Source organism: Brassica rapa, chromosome A05 (genome assembly GCF_000309985.2).
Source record: "Brassica rapa cultivar Chiifu-401-42 chromosome A05, CAAS_Brap_v3.01, whole genome shotgun sequence".
Taxonomy (NCBI): domain Eukaryota; kingdom Viridiplantae; phylum Streptophyta; class Magnoliopsida; order Brassicales; family Brassicaceae; genus Brassica; species Brassica rapa.
Window position 1 is genome coordinate 3,289,782 of NC_024799.2, and position 16,054 is coordinate 3,305,835.

Sequence of the window (16,054 nt, forward strand, 5' to 3'; positions counted from 1 at the left end):
CAAAAAGGTCTACTATGTTATAGTAAGATCTACTCCAAAATTTTAATTTTAGTAGACTTCAAACGAAGTCTACAGTATCGTAAATTTTAACCTAGTTACATTTTTGTCTCCCTATATAAACAAAATTTATTCAATCTCTCTCTAAAGTGGCTGCACAAGTTCTTAAAACTCTCTCCCTTCTCTCTAAAACTTTCTCTCTTCTCTCTAAAATTCTCTCAATTGTTTCTAAATCTCTCTCATTATCTTCTTTCTCTCTAAAATTTTCTCAAGTCTTTCTCACAATATTATCTTGTCATTTTAGATATTATGATTCATGGTTTTCATCTTCTCCTTTAAAAAATGTAAGTTTTAGATCTATAGATTTTAAATGTGTATTTTATGTTTATTTCTCACAATATTATCTTTTTTTTGTAGGTATTATCACTCATGGATTTCATCATCTCCTCTAAAAATGTAAGTTTTAGATTAATAGATTTTAAATATGTATTTACATGTTTATATTCAAATAAATTTATAGATCAAGCTCCCTACATTAATTTGCTACTAGTTTACCTTATAAATTATATTATGTAAAGTATTTTCAGATTTAAAATTATTTTCACATTTCAAAATATATAGATTTTTTCAGATCTGAAAATTATCAGACAGTGTAGACTTCTAAAGAAGTTTACTAAAGCTTGCAGACTTCATATGAAGTTTACTAAACCATAAAGTTTAAGCAGACTTCATTGGAAGTCTACAAAAATATGACTTTAATTTTTTTTCTATGTTTTTTAATAATTTTATCTTATTTTGCAGGTATTTTCTTCCATAGTTGTTCTCTTCTCCTCCTAGAAATGTAAGGTTTACATCTATAGATTTAAAATATGTGTTCTAGTATTTATATTCAAATAAAGTTACATATTAAAATTCATATTAATATGTCTTTAATTTATAACTATTTTGTCTATTAAATCATATTTTTAAAAGTTTTTTAGATTTAAACTTATTTCATATTTTTAATGTATTATTTTTCAGATCTATTTTTTTTTATAGAGTAGACTTCATTTGAAATCTACTTAAAACTTACGGCTGGTAGACTTCAAATGAAGTCTACTAGCCTTGAATTTTAAGCAAATTTCATTAGAAGTTTACTCAAATATGATTTTAATTTTTATCTTATTTTTTAAAATTTTATTTTATTTTGCAGGTATTCTCTTCCAATATTTTCAAATCATCTTCCCAAAAATGTAAGCTTTCCATATATTCATTATAAGATATTTTGTGTTTATAATGAACTAAATTTATAGATTCATACATTATCTTTTTGCTTTGTTACAAGGATGACAAAAAACCATTTTTGAAATATTTTCCAGAACAAAGTATTTTCAAATTTTCTAAATGCACACTTTTAAATATGAAAATTTTCCATTAGTGTAGACTTCAACTAAAGTCTACTAAACAATAACTTTACGTAGACTTAATAAAAAGTCTACTAAAATATGATTTTATTTTTTATCTTATGTTTTTCTCATAACTCTATCTTATTTGGCAGGTACTTTTTCCAAGACTTTATTTGAAGCATCAAGATTATGAAAAATCAAACATACTCAAGAATACTTTTTAATATATTGCTCTGTAATAACTTTCATAATAAAATATTAATTTTTAAATAATTTTTTAATGCATAATCTATAAACATTGTATTCATTTTTAGTTGTTTTCACTTGTATGATATTATTAATTTTTTGTTAGATATCAATTTTTTCACAAGATCTAACCAACCAAACAAGTAAAACCACCATAAGCTAAAATAATAACTAACACACATGTGAGAAGAAGAAAATCTATACAAAATTTTCCCAAAAATTTTCAAGAATAATACTAATCAAAACAATTTGCAATAAGTATCAAGTGTATAATTATAACACATTAAATTGTGAAATTCATCCAAGACCATTAAAATTTTACTAACATACACTGTAAAATAATTAAATCATGAAAAAATATGATGAATAATACACAAATACACTTTTAATAGAATTTACGACGTAGACTTCAACTGCAGTCTACATTTGTAGATTTACAAAAACGTCTACACTTATTATTTAACATATAGTCAATCCAAATTTTTTTAGTGTATTGGCGCAGGCTTGATACACAAAGGCGTACAAAGTGTGTCTTAGATAACTCGATCAAGTTCCGTACTTGTCGATTATTCGTGACAGGCATAAGAGGAGTATATTCCTATTCGGAGTCATTTGTTTTAAATGATGTTTGGTAAGGAATAGGTTAGCACCATCTTCTCAATTTTGTTGTCCAGATCATAATCTTCTTGTGTCATTTCAAGAAGTTTACCATGTGTACAGCCATCATGCACAAGGAACATTCTTCAACCTTTCCGATTCTTCATCTTTTTCGAATATTTTGTCACCCAAAATGTCTTTGGCCCATACTTCACACTCGCTCTAAGTTTCCAACCACATCCTTGAACACGACACTTAGCCACATACAGAGTTTTTGTTGTCTTATATGCTGAAAATGTAAAATTATATTCCACAGTCACCGACTTCAGCTTTGAAACAAGCTCAGCCTTACTAGCAAAACTATAAACGAAGACTTAGAAATACGTCTACAATTATTAGCTAACAACATTGTCAAATCAAATGAATTATACCTTCATAATTATAAAAAAAAATTATTTTCAAAATCACTCAAACCCATTAAGATTAACTAACACACACTATCAAACAAAAAAACTAGAAAAAAATTAATGAATAATACACAAATTCACATTTTTATAGATTTTTCTATGAAGACTTAATATTTAGTCTCTGAAGATGTTGACGTTCTTTTCAGTTTACAGACGTAGACTGTCAAATAGGTCTACTCTTTGGGTTGGTTTTTGCAATTGACCATTTTACGGGTTGCTTTCTATAGTTGAATAAAAGTTATAATTTTGTACATGTAGACTTTCATTTCAGTCTACAATTTAAAAATGTTACTTTTTGCAATTGACCAGAATTCATCCAAGATTTGACTTTCAGAACTAGACTTCATATGCAGTCTACATGTTTGAATTTTTTTGAAAGAGGTTAGTTTTGCAATTGACCAAGTTTGACTTCAAATCAGTAGATTAAAATGAACGTCTACGGGTGTGTAGACTTCTTGTGAAGTTTACTCTCAAATCCGACGGGTTGGTTTTGCATTTGACCAAAATAAAAAAGTAGACTTTATACGCAGTCTACATTTTTTTTTTAAGATAAGAAGACTGCATATGAAGTCTACAATTTAATAAATTTTTGATTGCTTTTTAAACTTTTTGGTCAAACACAAAACTAACCTATTCCACGAAGTCAAAGTTTTGGTCAAATGCAAAACTGACCTTTTATAGACTTTGTTGGCAGTCTACATTTTGTAGACTTCCGTTGAAGTCTATTTTGAAAAGTCAAAAGTTCGGTCAAATGAAAAACTAACCTCTTTTAGGTAGACGTCTTAGTAAGTCTACCGAAAGTTTTATTTTTGTTGTCAAAGGTAAAGACGGAGACTACTGGGGAAGTCTGCGTTAGAAAAAAAATTTGTCTGCTCAATTGCAAAACTAACCCGTGCGTTGACAAATAGACTGCATCGTAAGTCTCCACGGAGGCGTAGACATACAAAACAGTCTACCGTCGCGACACAGATCTGAAAAAGAACGAAAACCATGTAAATAGTTACATTTTTCATGTGTAAAGCTTGTTTCCAACCTTTTCAACCGTCCAAACTCCAAATATGAGCAAAAAGAAGCATCTTTAACGATTCACTAATGAAGAAACTCGAAAATATGAAGTTTGTGATTATGAAAATGATAGTTATGAGAGTTTTTTAGATGGAAATGTAGAGGAGATGAGAGAAAATGAAGTTTTTTGGGTTATAATGAGAAAAAAAGTGGTTGAAAATTGAATTCTAGAGCTTTAAGCTCAAAAATGGTGGTTCATGGTGGTTGGAAAAATTGATGATGATGGCATTTTTGTAAATAAGAAGAAATGGTTAGGGTGTATTTGATTTTTTGTTAATTTCGAAATTAATAAAAAAATAAATAAAAATGGCAATTTTGTGAATAATTCAAAAACATAAGGATAGTATGAAAATTTTATTGATGAATAGTATGGACAAAAAAAAAAGGGTTGGTTTTGGATTTGAGTTGAAAATATGGGTTGGTTTTGAAAAACACCCATATTATAATCTGACATAAAAACATAGATGTTGGCAGCAAAAACACCAGCATTGTTTTCACATGTGTATGTAAATGTATGACTATGTATATGATAGTAGATTAGTAGTGTTTATTGATAATTTCTTTCTCATAAACTTGCAACTTAAGCCTATAATGGCCAAATATCTAGTTTAGGTGAAATATCGTTTTCAATCCATGTGCGTGGCATTTGTTCTTGACCTGTTCAAAAAAGGCATGTAATGAAAATTCATCTATGTCAACCAAAGAAAAGCGTGCATCCCACAAGTCATTCTTAATAGATTACCCCTAAACCAAACCATTTTGATTACATCATAATAGTTGATCATTTGAAAAAAAAAACAATCAGTCTAATAATCTTTTCGACTTTAACTCTAGATTTTGATCGGGTTGACTAAAGGCCAAACATTGTTTGGACAGTACCAACCCCAAATGGCTCACACATGACACATGGATGGTGCTATTATAATACACTCAAAATGACAGTCGAACAAAGACAACCAAGTGTCAATACTATATACATCCGCAGAAAAATAGAGATACACATAGCTTTTCGTTTCAATTATACTAGCTTTTAAGAATGTGTTTCCAACTATAATCAACCATACTATATTATAGATCTCCTCAACTACATGTATTCTATTAGAATTTAGCTATATACTTTTTGTATATCTATTCGTTAGTTTCTGTAAAAGTATTCATTAGGTTGTATGTTTTAGTATACTTTATAACAGTGAAATAAAAATACCCGTATTATCTTATAATTTTGGGCTAGAGACAGCTTTTTTTGAATGGCTTCTGTTTGCTAACATAGCAGTCAACATTATGATATAAATGAAGTGTAGATTACCAAATATCCAAAATCTTGACGAAATATGGTATAATCTAATACTCATTTAGTGAGTGTTTACAACCTATAATACAACATTTGGAGTATACAAAGCAATAGCTCGAGTATTGTAAAATTAAATTAACACAAATATCCACTATATATTCATTGAGAATTATTTAAAAAGTTTTAATCTTAAATTTGTACTAATTAAAAAGAGACTGTGTTTAGGTGTCACTTAATTAGAATGTCAATTTAGTTTACATAGCATCTTAAGAATCAATTGAAAAATTGTTGGTCCAAATTCAATTACTAGAAACATTATATTAACTCAAAATATAAGAAGCGTGTATTCTTTCTTTAAATAAAAGCTATAAAATTACCTAATATGATATGTGACAATTAATGACTATGAATAATAAAGATTTGATAAGAATTTTTGTATCTTTTTTTCATTTTTATTAATTTTATATTATTAATAAAATTAAACAATCACATTAACAATATAATAAAAAATTAGATTTTTTCTTATATGTTATATTTTGAATTTTTTTAAATGACTTTAAATTAAAAAATGAGGAAACCTTATATGTTATGTTTTTCTTATATGTTAGATTTTTTTTCTTATATGTTATATTTAAAAAAATTTAAAACGACTTTAAATTATAAAATGTAAGTTTTTCTTAAACATACGACTAAAAACATTAAAATTACATGTATCAATTCGATGGTTGATCTGAAACCTTTCAAAATCATATGAAAGATAAATGTCAAAATAATTTAAGCGTGGAAACAATACTATTTATTTTTTCAAGAATATGTTCGGTGAAAAAAAATAAAGATGTTGTGTCATAATTTGTTTAATATTCAATCCAATCAACCCATGATATATTAATTATAGTTTAGTTCCACAATTTTTAATAAAAATTGATCCGATCCATCGAAAAAATATAATATCAACAAAAAAATATTGTATATATATAAATAAAATAATCAAATATATTAAAAAAATTATCGATAATATATAAAAATAAACTCAATATGCGTTTGCGCATATCTTATCCTAATATTTCACTACAAGTAGAAAAGAACGGTATATAAACAAACTGATTTCAAATAATCTTCTAGACAAAATACAATCTCATTAGTTATTGGTTTAATCAAACATGTGTGGAGTTTTTCCTTTTGCTAAAGATCAAGAAAAAGGTGGATATTTTAACAAAAGAGGGAACAGATCAGATGCACTGGCAGAAAAAGAGAGTCTTCATCCATACTGCCTCAATGATACATACCTGCCCCCACTGGGTAAGGCTACTTTCACAAGTCGTAGCACCCATCTCTTTCGTCACCCTCACCTTACTTTGCTCTTCTAGTAATCTTCGACAGCGAAAATGGTAAGAAACGATGACAGCTATTGTTGCATGCATTCTTCACGGCACACCAACCAAAACGCACATTTTTCCAAGCTTTTACAATCTTTTTTTTTTTTGTATATTGTTACATTCTATTATCAAGAAGAGTTTTCACGTTACTAATAAATAACCTTTGATAATCAGAATGGGTGTGTAGTATTAGTTTAAATTATGATCCTCCTTCAGGCTATTAAAAATAGGTTTAGTATTGCTTTTAGCGTTTCTTTATTTAATTTTTTTGACTTATACAGAAAAAAATACTTCGAAATGAAAGTCTTGTGATATGTATGGTTTTTGGTTGGAGCACGAGTATACAATGTAATTTTGAAGACGAAAACATTTGAAACGATTCAATATTAACTTCAATTAAGCCGGCAAGACAAACCACCATATAGTAATGAACAAACAGTTTACTTGGCTATTATGTCCATATATTATATGTCTCACGTCGACATATTACCATACCACCAGTGAATATGATAAAGAAGTTTGGTAACCGTTAGGAATATGGCGGTGACCTAACCACCACCTCCTTCTCGCAGTATTCTAGAAAAAAAAAGTTGAGAGATGAGTTAAAAGTCAAATCAAAATCAAACCGGTTCAATTTGTAATCTTTAAAATCATTATATAATAAAAATAGAAGTTATTTAACAAATTCAACATTTAACTCTTACGATTTTTCTTTATTTATTTTTTTTTGACTGACGATATTTCTTTATTGAATAAAAATAGAAGTTACTTAAAGCTTTAAAAATTAAACATTAAACTCCTGCGATTTTTCCTATGAATTATTAAAAGGAAAAACAACAAATTTATCATAGAAAAAACGAAATACACCTGAAAAAAAGTATAAAAAGAATAAAAACTCGTCGCCGTAGTTGACCATTAGCATCCTCCCCGGAGAATTAATTAATACAAAACACACTCTTATTTAAAAACACGAAATAATGAAATACCAATACATTACATTTCCATAATAATAATGTAAAAATAAAATAAAAACTAGCGTTACATCAGGTGACACACATACACACACAACAAAGACTTGTCTATCTGTCACTTTATTTCATTTCAAAAAAAAACTTTCTTCTAAAAAAAATAAAAAATCAATATTAACCGGAAAAATCGATATCTTCGCCGATTCTCGAACCTTTTCCTTCCTCCTCTCCCAACAGATCCGGCGAGAGATTTTCAAAAAAATCGAAACCCTAAGAACGAGACGGAGGGTTTAATTTCTCCATCTCCGTCGCTATGATGGTTTCCCGCGGCTTATTCGGATGGTCTCCGCCGCACATCCAGCCCTTAACCCCCGTCTCGGAGGTCTCCGAGCCTCCCGAGTCTCCCTCCCCTTACCTCGACCCCGGCGCCGAGAACGGCGGCGGCGCGGGGATGGCGACGCAGGCGGAGGAGGACGAGGAGATCGAGGAGCAGGAGGAGATGGAGCCTCCTCCCGCGGCGGTTCCCTTCTCGCAGCTCTTCGCTTGCGCTGATCGGTTCGATTGGGTGCTGATGGTGTTTGGATCTGTGGCTGCCGCTGCTCACGGGACGGCGCTTATTGTGTACTTGCACTATTTTGCGAAGATTGTTGAGGTGCTTGCGTATACGGCTGAGTCTGGGCGTCGGATACCTGATGATCAGTTTAATCGGCTTGTCGAGGTATGTTAGCTTGTGGGTTTTGGGGATTTATAATTTTTGTGGTTTATTTGGGGTTAAAGTTTAAAGCTTTAGGCTTGTCGTGTTGAAGCTATTGAAAGTTTAGTGTATAGTTTTTCGAAACGAAATCTTTAGGCTTTTGAAGATTTGCAATTTTCCGGGGTTTATTGAGGTTAAAGGTTTAGGCTTTTCTTGTTTGAGGTATTGAAAGTTTAGTATTTACTATTTAGTTTTGCGATATGTACTCAAAACTAAATCTTTAGGCTTTGGAAGATTCACAATACTCCAGGGTTTATTAAGCTTAAATCTTTAGGCTTTTCTTGTTGGAGGTCAGGCTGTTTTTATCTCCATAGTGTTTGTGGCACTCTTGGTCGTAAATGTATTAGGTCAAGAAAATGAACATGGGGGTGTAGTGAAATAACTAAGCAAGCTTTGAGCTGTTGTTTTTACCTGTAATATCTTTAGCGTTAGTATGAAATTTCCTGTATGACATGTGGAAACTTTGTGGATAGATGCATGTTGGCTTGTAAGTGGATTTTCTGTTTCATGATTTCTGGGATGCTATTATATGGATGACTAGTAGGGTACTGGCTTTCTTGTGTGTTTCTGCATCTGAATTGTATATTAGCCTGGAAGCTAGCTTTTAAACCTCTGTTTTACTTAAATGCATGCTCAAACGAAGGTTTACCATTGTTTTAAGTATACTTTCGTTTTTCTTATCTCTAGGGATTTCTAAGTATTATTTTCTGGATGTCTATTTCATTACTCGAAGTTTATCAGTTTACAAACCACTTTATCTGATTTCATAAAACCCTGGCAATACCCTGAAATGTGCGCTCTAAGTTATCTATGACGTTTGTGCAGCTTTCGCTGACCATTGTATACATCGCTGGAGGTGTTTTCGTATCTGGTTGGATTGGTAAGCTCACCTTTGCTTTAAATGATGCAAATGTTATAGCCTTGCTGTGTCCTTCTTTCGTCAACTATAATGATGATATTAGCTGCCACCACAATCAATTAATTTTTCTTTGTTATAGAGGTGTCTTGCTGGATACTGACTGGAGAGAGGCAGACTGCTGTGATCAGGTCAAAGTATGTCCAAGTACTACTGAATCAGGATATGAGTTTCTTTGATACGTATGGGAATAACGGGGATATAGTAAGCCAAGTGCTGAGTGATGTCCTTCTCATTCAGTCGGCTCTAAGCGAAAAAGTATGTTTAACATTTTTAATCTGGTTTCAAGTTTGCTTCCAAATTTCTTTAATTTTGCAAGGATTGGTACATCTTCTGGCATTTGTTTAATCTTTTTGATCTTGGACATTCGCAGGTTGGAAATTACATTCATAACATGGCAACATTTATCAGTGGCCTTGTCATCGGTTTTGTCAACTGCTGGGAAATTGCACTCATTACGTTAGCCACTGGTCCCTTCATTGTTGCTGCAGGAGGCATATCAAATATATTTCTCCACAGACTTGCTGAGAATATTCAAGATGCTTATGCTGAAGCAGCCAGCATTGCTGAACAGGTATTATATTGATAAGCTTATGGGGAACATTGTGGAGATAGTGTTTATCTTTTTATGATAGGTTTGGAATTTTGAGTTACTTATCTTGGTTTAATGCGGCTGTCTTGCTATCTCAAAAATCATCCCAACATATTACCCCAGCCATGGCTTCGTTTTTGTTATGCTAGATGCATGTATATCATTTTTAGCATTCATAACTTAATAAATTGCATCAACTTAGATCTTAGGATTCATAACTTTGTTATGTTAGGATGCATGACAATTACATCCCTACGGGTCGTTTTCTGTGTGCTCCATTCTGGTTAATTTACTTTGTCAGTATGGCGCGTCATGTATCAATTTTCTAACGCTAAAGGGTTTATTCTAAATATGCAGGCGGTCTCGTACGTTAGGACGTTGTATGCCTTTACAAATGAAACTCTTGCAAAATACTCTTACGCAACTTCTCTCCAAGCAACTCTGAGATATGGTATATTGATAAGTCTTGTGCAAGGACTTGGACTTGGATTTACTTATGGGCTTGCTATATGTTCATGTGCTCTGCAACTTTGGATTGGTCGGTTCTTTGTCATTCATGGAAGGGCGACTGGTGGAGAAATTATTACAGCCCTTTTTGCTGTTATTTTAAGCGGGCTGTAAGCTTCAGATTCTACTTTTATTGCTTGAATCTTTATCCTCCAGTTTCGGCATACACATTGATTTGCTAAGTATATTCATATTGTGCGGTTGTAGGGGTTTAAATCAAGCTGCCACAAACTTTTACTCATTTGATCAAGGAAGGATTGCAGCATATAGGCTTTTTGAGATGATAACTCGTTCATCATCTGGGACTAACCAAGAGGGTACTACTTTGTCTGCTGTTGAAGGAAATATTGAGTTTCGGAACGTATACTTCAGCTATTTGTCACGACCTGAAATTCCAGTCTTGAGTGGATTTTACCTCACTGTGCCTGCTAAGAAAGCTGTCGCACTTGTTGGTAGAAATGGTTCTGGAAAAAGTAGCATTATTCCTCTAATGGAACGGTTTTATGATCCTACACTAGGTATTATGATGTGATATTAATGTGTATCAATACTTTTATTCTAACTCCCCTTGAACACTCACCTGCGAATAAGCTGAATATATCTGTGATTTTCTCTTAAACAGGAGAAGTTCTACTTGATGGGGAAAATATTAAAAATCTAAAACTAGAGTGGCTGAGAAGCCAAATAGGCCTGGTGACACAGGAGCCTGCTTTGCTTAGCTTGAGCATACGAGAGAATATTGCATATGGCCGGGATGCTACCCCGGATCAGATAGAGGAGGCAGCTAAAAAAGCTCGTGCACACACATTTATTAGCTCACTTGAAAAGGGATATGAAACTCAGGTAACCATTCACTGGAAAGTTTATACTAAGAATTGCAATTTTTGTATTTGTTTTTTTTTTTCAGTTAGAAGTTTGAAATGACTTCTTTGTCTTGTAGGTTGGGAAGGCTGGTTTAACGTTGACGGAGGAGCAGAAGATAAAACTTTCGATTGCCAGAGCTGTACTCTTAGATCCAAAAATACTGCTGCTTGATGAGGTCACTGGAGGACTAGACTTTGAAGCTGAAAGAGTTGTCCAAGAAGCTCTTGATCTTCTAATGTTAGGACGGTCAACCATAATAATAGCTCGACGGCTAAGTCTAATAAGAAATGCTGACTATATTGCTGTAATGGAAGAGGGTCAGCTTCTTGAAATGGGTACACATGATGAATTAATCAACCTTGGTAATTTGTATGCTGAGCTTCTGAAATGTGAAGAAGCGACAAAGCTACCCAGACGGTATGATTCTCCAGCCAAAACTTATGTATCTTTGTAAAAGTTGACTCTGACGACTGTATGGAATTTGTATCTTCTTACAGAATGCCAGTAAGGAACTACAACGACGCTGCTGGGTTCCAGCCTGAGAGGGATTCTTCAGCTGGTCGTGGCTTCCAAGAACCGTCATCACCCAAAATGGCCAAGTCTCCATCTCTTCAGAGAGGTCATAACGTTTTCCGCCCCCAGGAAATGTACTTCAACAGTGAAGAGTCACCCAATGATCATAGCCCTGCTCCAGAGAAGATGGGAGAAAACGGCTCGTCTTTGGATGTCGCTGATAAGGAACCAACCATTAAAAGACAAGATAGCTTCGAGATGCGGCTACCAGAACTACCAAAAATTGACATTCAGTGTCCAGAACGTCAAAAGTCAAATGGTTCAGATCCGGAATCCCCTATATCACCCCTTCTGATATCAGATCCCCAAAATGAGCGCTCCCATTCACAGACGTTTAGCCGCCCTCATGGTCATTCTGATGACATTTCAGCAAATGTGATGGTGGCCAAGGACTCTCAACACAAGGAGTCACCTTCAATTTGGAAGCTGGCACAGCTTAGTTTTCCAGAGTGGCTATATGCTGTATTAGGGAGTATTGGTGCTGCCATCTTTGGTTCTTTCAACCCTCTTTTAGCTTACGTCATTGCATTGGTAGTGACGGCATACTATACTAGCAAGGGAAGCCACCTGCGTGAGGAGGTTGACAAGTGGTGCTTGATCATTGCTGGCATGGGACTAGTCACAGTTGTTGCAAATTTCTTGCAGCACTTCTACTTTGGTATTATGGGGGAGAAAATGACGGAGAGAGTGCGAAGAATGATGTTCTCAGGTACTGCATTACTTTCTTGTTTATTAAATTTAAGTACACTACATGTTACTACTTTCACTTGCCTCATTTCATTATTTGTTCTCTGATTGTACCAGCGATGCTGCGTAATGAAGTTGGATGGTTTGACGAAGAAGAGAATAGTCCAGATACGTTATCCATGCGCCTAGCAAACGATGCCACTTTTGTCCGAGCCGCCTTCAGCAACAGACTTTCCATACTTATTCAGGATAGTTTTGCTGTTATTGTTGCCATTCTTATTGGTTTGCTGCTCGGTTGGCGTTTGGCCCTTGTTGCTTTGGCAACTTTGCCTGTACTAACTCTCTCTGCCATTGCTCAGGTTTGTTTCGTTTCTTACTCTTCCTCCAAAAACCCATATTTTACGCACAAAAAGGCTTAGAATCTTTTTCTTATGTTTATTTTGGTTTAACCAATTGTTTACCCTTTGTCAAAGTGTGAATCTCTCTATCTGTGTCATGCACTTAGCTTAATAACCCTCAAAATTTTCCAGAAACTTTGGCTTGCTGGATTTTCAAAGGGCATCCAGGAGATGCATAGAAAGGCGTCGTTAGTACTCGAAGATGCTGTCAGAAACATATATACCGTTGTTGCTTTCTGTGCCGGTAACAAGGTGATGGAACTCTACAGACTACAACTCCAACGAATACTCAAGCAGAGCTTTCTCCACGGGATGGCTATTGGCTTTGCCTTCGGCTTCTCACAGTTCCTCCTCTTCGCCTGCAACGCGCTCCTCCTCTGGTACACCGCGTTTTCAGTACACCGCGGATACATGAAACTGTCAACAGCTCTAACCGAGTACATGGTTTTCTCCTTTGCTACATTTGCCCTTGTGGAGCCATTCGGGTTAGCACCTTACATTCTCAAGCGCCGCAAGTCTCTCGCTTCAGTATTTGAAATCATAGATCGAGTGCCTACGATAGAACCTGATGACACCTCAGCCCTTAGCCCGCCTAACGTCTATGGAAGCATTGAACTGAAAAACATCGACTTCTGCTACCCAACTCGCCCGGAGGTGTTGGTGCTAAGCAACTTCAGCCTCAAAATCAGCGGAGGACAAACATTAGCTGTAGTTGGCGTCTCCGGTTCTGGAAAAAGCACAATCATATCATTGATCGAGAGATACTACGATCCTGTCGCTGGTCAGGTCTTCTTAGACGGGAGAGACTTGAAGTCATATAACGTGAGATGGTTAAGAAGCCATATGGGTCTGATTCAACAAGAACCCATAATCTTCTCCACGACGATCAGAGAAAACATTATTTACGCAAGGCATAACGCGAGCGAAGCTGAGATGAAGGAAGCAGCAAGAATCGCAAACGCACACCATTTCATCAGCAGCTTAGCTCATGGTTACGACACACATATAGGGATGAGAGGTGTTGAACTTACGCAAGGGCAGAAACAGAGAATCGCTATAGCTCGAGTAGTGCTGAAGAACGCTCCGATATTGCTGATTGATGAAGCGAGTTCGTCTATTGAATCAGAGTCGAGCCGCGTTGTGCAGGAGGCTCTTGATACGTTGATAATGGGGAACAAAACGACGATTCTGATAGCGCATAGAGCGGCGATGATGAGACATGTGGACAACATTGTGGTTTTAAATGGAGGCAAAATAGTTGAAGAAGGTACGCATGATGCTTTAGCGGGTAAGAACGGATTGTATGTGCGTTTAATGCAACCACACTTTGGCAAAGGTCTACGCCAACATCGACTGATCTAAAGAGAGATTAAACTCTGACACGTAAGGATCATGTAATGCCACGGGATACTATTATTGGATGCGATCACTGGACATAACTTGCAGTCTCTGTTGAAGGCTTATGAGTAGAAGTTGTACAACCACGGTTAGTTTCTGTAAGCAAAGTAGGAGCGTGTAGACAGACGTAGATTCCCATATTCTTTTCAGGAGAGAAGCAATGAAGAAGTAGGACTGTGTTTATTCATTGCTTAGTCTCTTAAGGTATATCATTTTGTTTATTGAAACTCTGAAGATTAGAGGAAGTTGGTTTGTTTTTGTTGTTGGTGTGAGTGATTTAGGTGGAGAATGTGTAATGGGTAGGAAGAAAGATGAACAAAAGACGTCTGTTTTGTAAATACATTTGTATCCCACTTTTATTTGGCAGTGCTTTTTAATGCAAGTTTGATTGAAATTTAATCTCTATATTGAACCAAAACATCATTGTTGAGAATTGAAATCTACATAAAGAGTTTTGTAACCACAGAGAGAGTATAGATAAAGAGTAACAATAGATTGTTCATTGTGTTGTCAAATCTGAAGAATCTTCAAAGAGTCTGCAACAACTTCTAGCTGCTTCTTCACTTTTCTCCATCTTCTCTCGTTTGCTCCAACAATGAGTGTGTAGTATCTGTCTGCAACATCAAAACCAATAAAAAACTTTGTTATTCCTCGCTTTCTTCTCTCATTTATCAGTGAAGCTATATCATGTCTTTGTATAATCTATGCTTACTGTTTCCAACTGCAACTGTTGCAAAGCAAGTGGTTGCATAGATGGGAGTTCTTAGTCCATACTCAAACGTGTAATAGCTCCTTCCATCCTCCACCCTCTGCATTTTCAGCTTAAAGATCCAGTCACTCGATACTTGATGATTCTTTAAGATGTGGTAACAAAGATAGATGTGAATATGACCTCTTTCATATCGTAGATGGTAGCTACTTGGTTTGGTGCTGCAAACTTATGCTTCACTAGATCATAAACCACCTGATTAAGACACAAGAATGCTGAACCAGTGTGGTGAAATCTCAAATGATATAGAGAAAGAGGGGAAGTAAGATGTGCAGTACATACCTCATCCATTGGACCCACTTCGCGGATGTCTGTTTTCTCTGTTGGTATGAACCTGACGCGAACACTCTGTAGCTGCAAATATCTATCCTTGAAGGCTGAATCATGTGCCCTGAAGTCAAATTCCTATATACAAAATCTTCTCAGAGCTTATTCATCCTTACAAAAACAAAACACAAAGCCATGGCTTACCCACCCTCCAGTCTGATGGGTAATAATAAGAATATCCGTCTTCTTTATCCACAAAAGCTGAGTAGCTTTTTGGTACCTCTGCAGAAACATGACAAGACCAAACAAAGTTATGCTTTTGGTTCGAGAAGAATGAAGAAGAGAGACAGTTTTTGGCAGATTGCCTTCAGCAAGAAGTAAAGTTGCTGGTACTGAAGTTGCTAGTAAAGTCCCTACTCCCACAAGCGCCTGCCTTCTCTTCCAACTGCTTCCACTTCCTTTTTGGTTAGCTATATTCAAGTGTCATTCACCATCAGAATCAGTTCAAAGGCCAAGAACACTGTCAACAAGAGTTTGGTTTCTTACTATTCTCGGAGGAGTCAAGATTGTAGCCGGATGAAAGTGAACATGAAGCTCTGAGTGATGGATTTGGGCAGTGAATACCTGTCTGATAAGAAAATGTGTATAATCAGAAACACGAGATAAAGATGATTAGGAGCAGTGTTACTCTAACCTTCTGGGAGATTGTTGGGGAAAGACAATAGCGGATTGAGAGTGAAGAGACTGCCATAATAATGGCTACAACTTGCAAGACTTCAGATGAGATATGATCATTGCCTTATGTTTTGCCTGTTGGGATAAGAGACCTCTATTTTTGTCATTTCTCAATTTTCTCCATTCATATTAACATGTGGATAATGAACAATCAAAAACAAACATGTGGTGCCAACTAAAGATGAGGAGATTGGTTTTGTAT

At 34.9% G+C, this 16,054-nt stretch overlaps 2 protein-coding genes across 2 annotated transcripts; one reads left to right on the plus strand and one right to left on the minus strand.

Annotated features, from left to right (window-relative positions):
* The first annotated feature begins 7,705 nt into the window (after positions 1-7,705).
* Positions 7,706-14,471, plus strand: LOC103867037 (ABC transporter B family member 6). Its single transcript, XM_009145063.3, has 11 exons — positions 7,706-8,110; positions 8,972-9,026; positions 9,145-9,320; positions 9,436-9,636; positions 10,012-10,271; positions 10,369-10,679; positions 10,784-11,004; positions 11,102-11,442; positions 11,523-12,307; positions 12,403-12,644; positions 12,816-14,471. Exons 1-11 carry the CDS (start codon positions 7,706-7,708, stop codon positions 14,043-14,045), a joined length of 4,227 nt encoding a protein of 1,408 aa, XP_009143311.2. The 3' UTR covers positions 14,046-14,471.
* LOC103867036 (photosynthetic NDH subunit of lumenal location 1, chloroplastic) lies at positions 14,465-16,045 on the minus strand. Its single transcript, XM_009145061.3, has 8 exons — positions 15,812-16,045; positions 15,664-15,745; positions 15,483-15,587; positions 15,326-15,399; positions 15,133-15,255; positions 14,974-15,045; positions 14,794-14,890; positions 14,465-14,695 (listed from the first exon to the last, which is right to left on the minus strand). The coding sequence occupies exons 1-8, from the start codon at positions 15,866-15,868 to the stop codon at positions 14,592-14,594; spliced, it is 714 nt and encodes a 237-aa protein (XP_009143309.1). The 5' UTR covers positions 15,869-16,045; the 3' UTR covers positions 14,465-14,591.
* Between the last annotated feature and the right edge of the window lie 9 nt (positions 16,046-16,054).

Coding starts and splice junctions, on each gene's coding strand:
- LOC103867037 (XM_009145063.3), top strand. CDS start 7,706: ATGATGGTTTCCCGCGGCTTATTCGGATGGTCTCCGCCGCACATCCAG. Junction 9,637..10,011: donor CAGCCAGCATTGCTGAACAG/GTATTATATTGA, acceptor CTAAATATGCAG/GCGGTCTCGTACGTTAGGAC. Junction 11,443..11,522: donor GCGACAAAGCTACCCAGACG/GTATGATTCTCC, acceptor ATCTTCTTACAG/AATGCCAGTAAGGAACTACA.
- LOC103867036 (XM_009145061.3), bottom strand. CDS start 15,868: ATGGCAGTCTCTTCACTCTCAATCCGCTATTGTCTTTCCCCAACAATC. Junction 15,588..15,663: donor TCTTGACTCCTCCGAGAATA/GTAAGAAACCAA, acceptor ACTTGAATATAG/CTAACCAAAAAGGAAGTGGA. Junction 15,046..15,132: donor AAGTGGGTCCAATGGATGAG/GTATGTACTGCA, acceptor TGTCTTAATCAG/GTGGTTTATGATCTAGTGAA.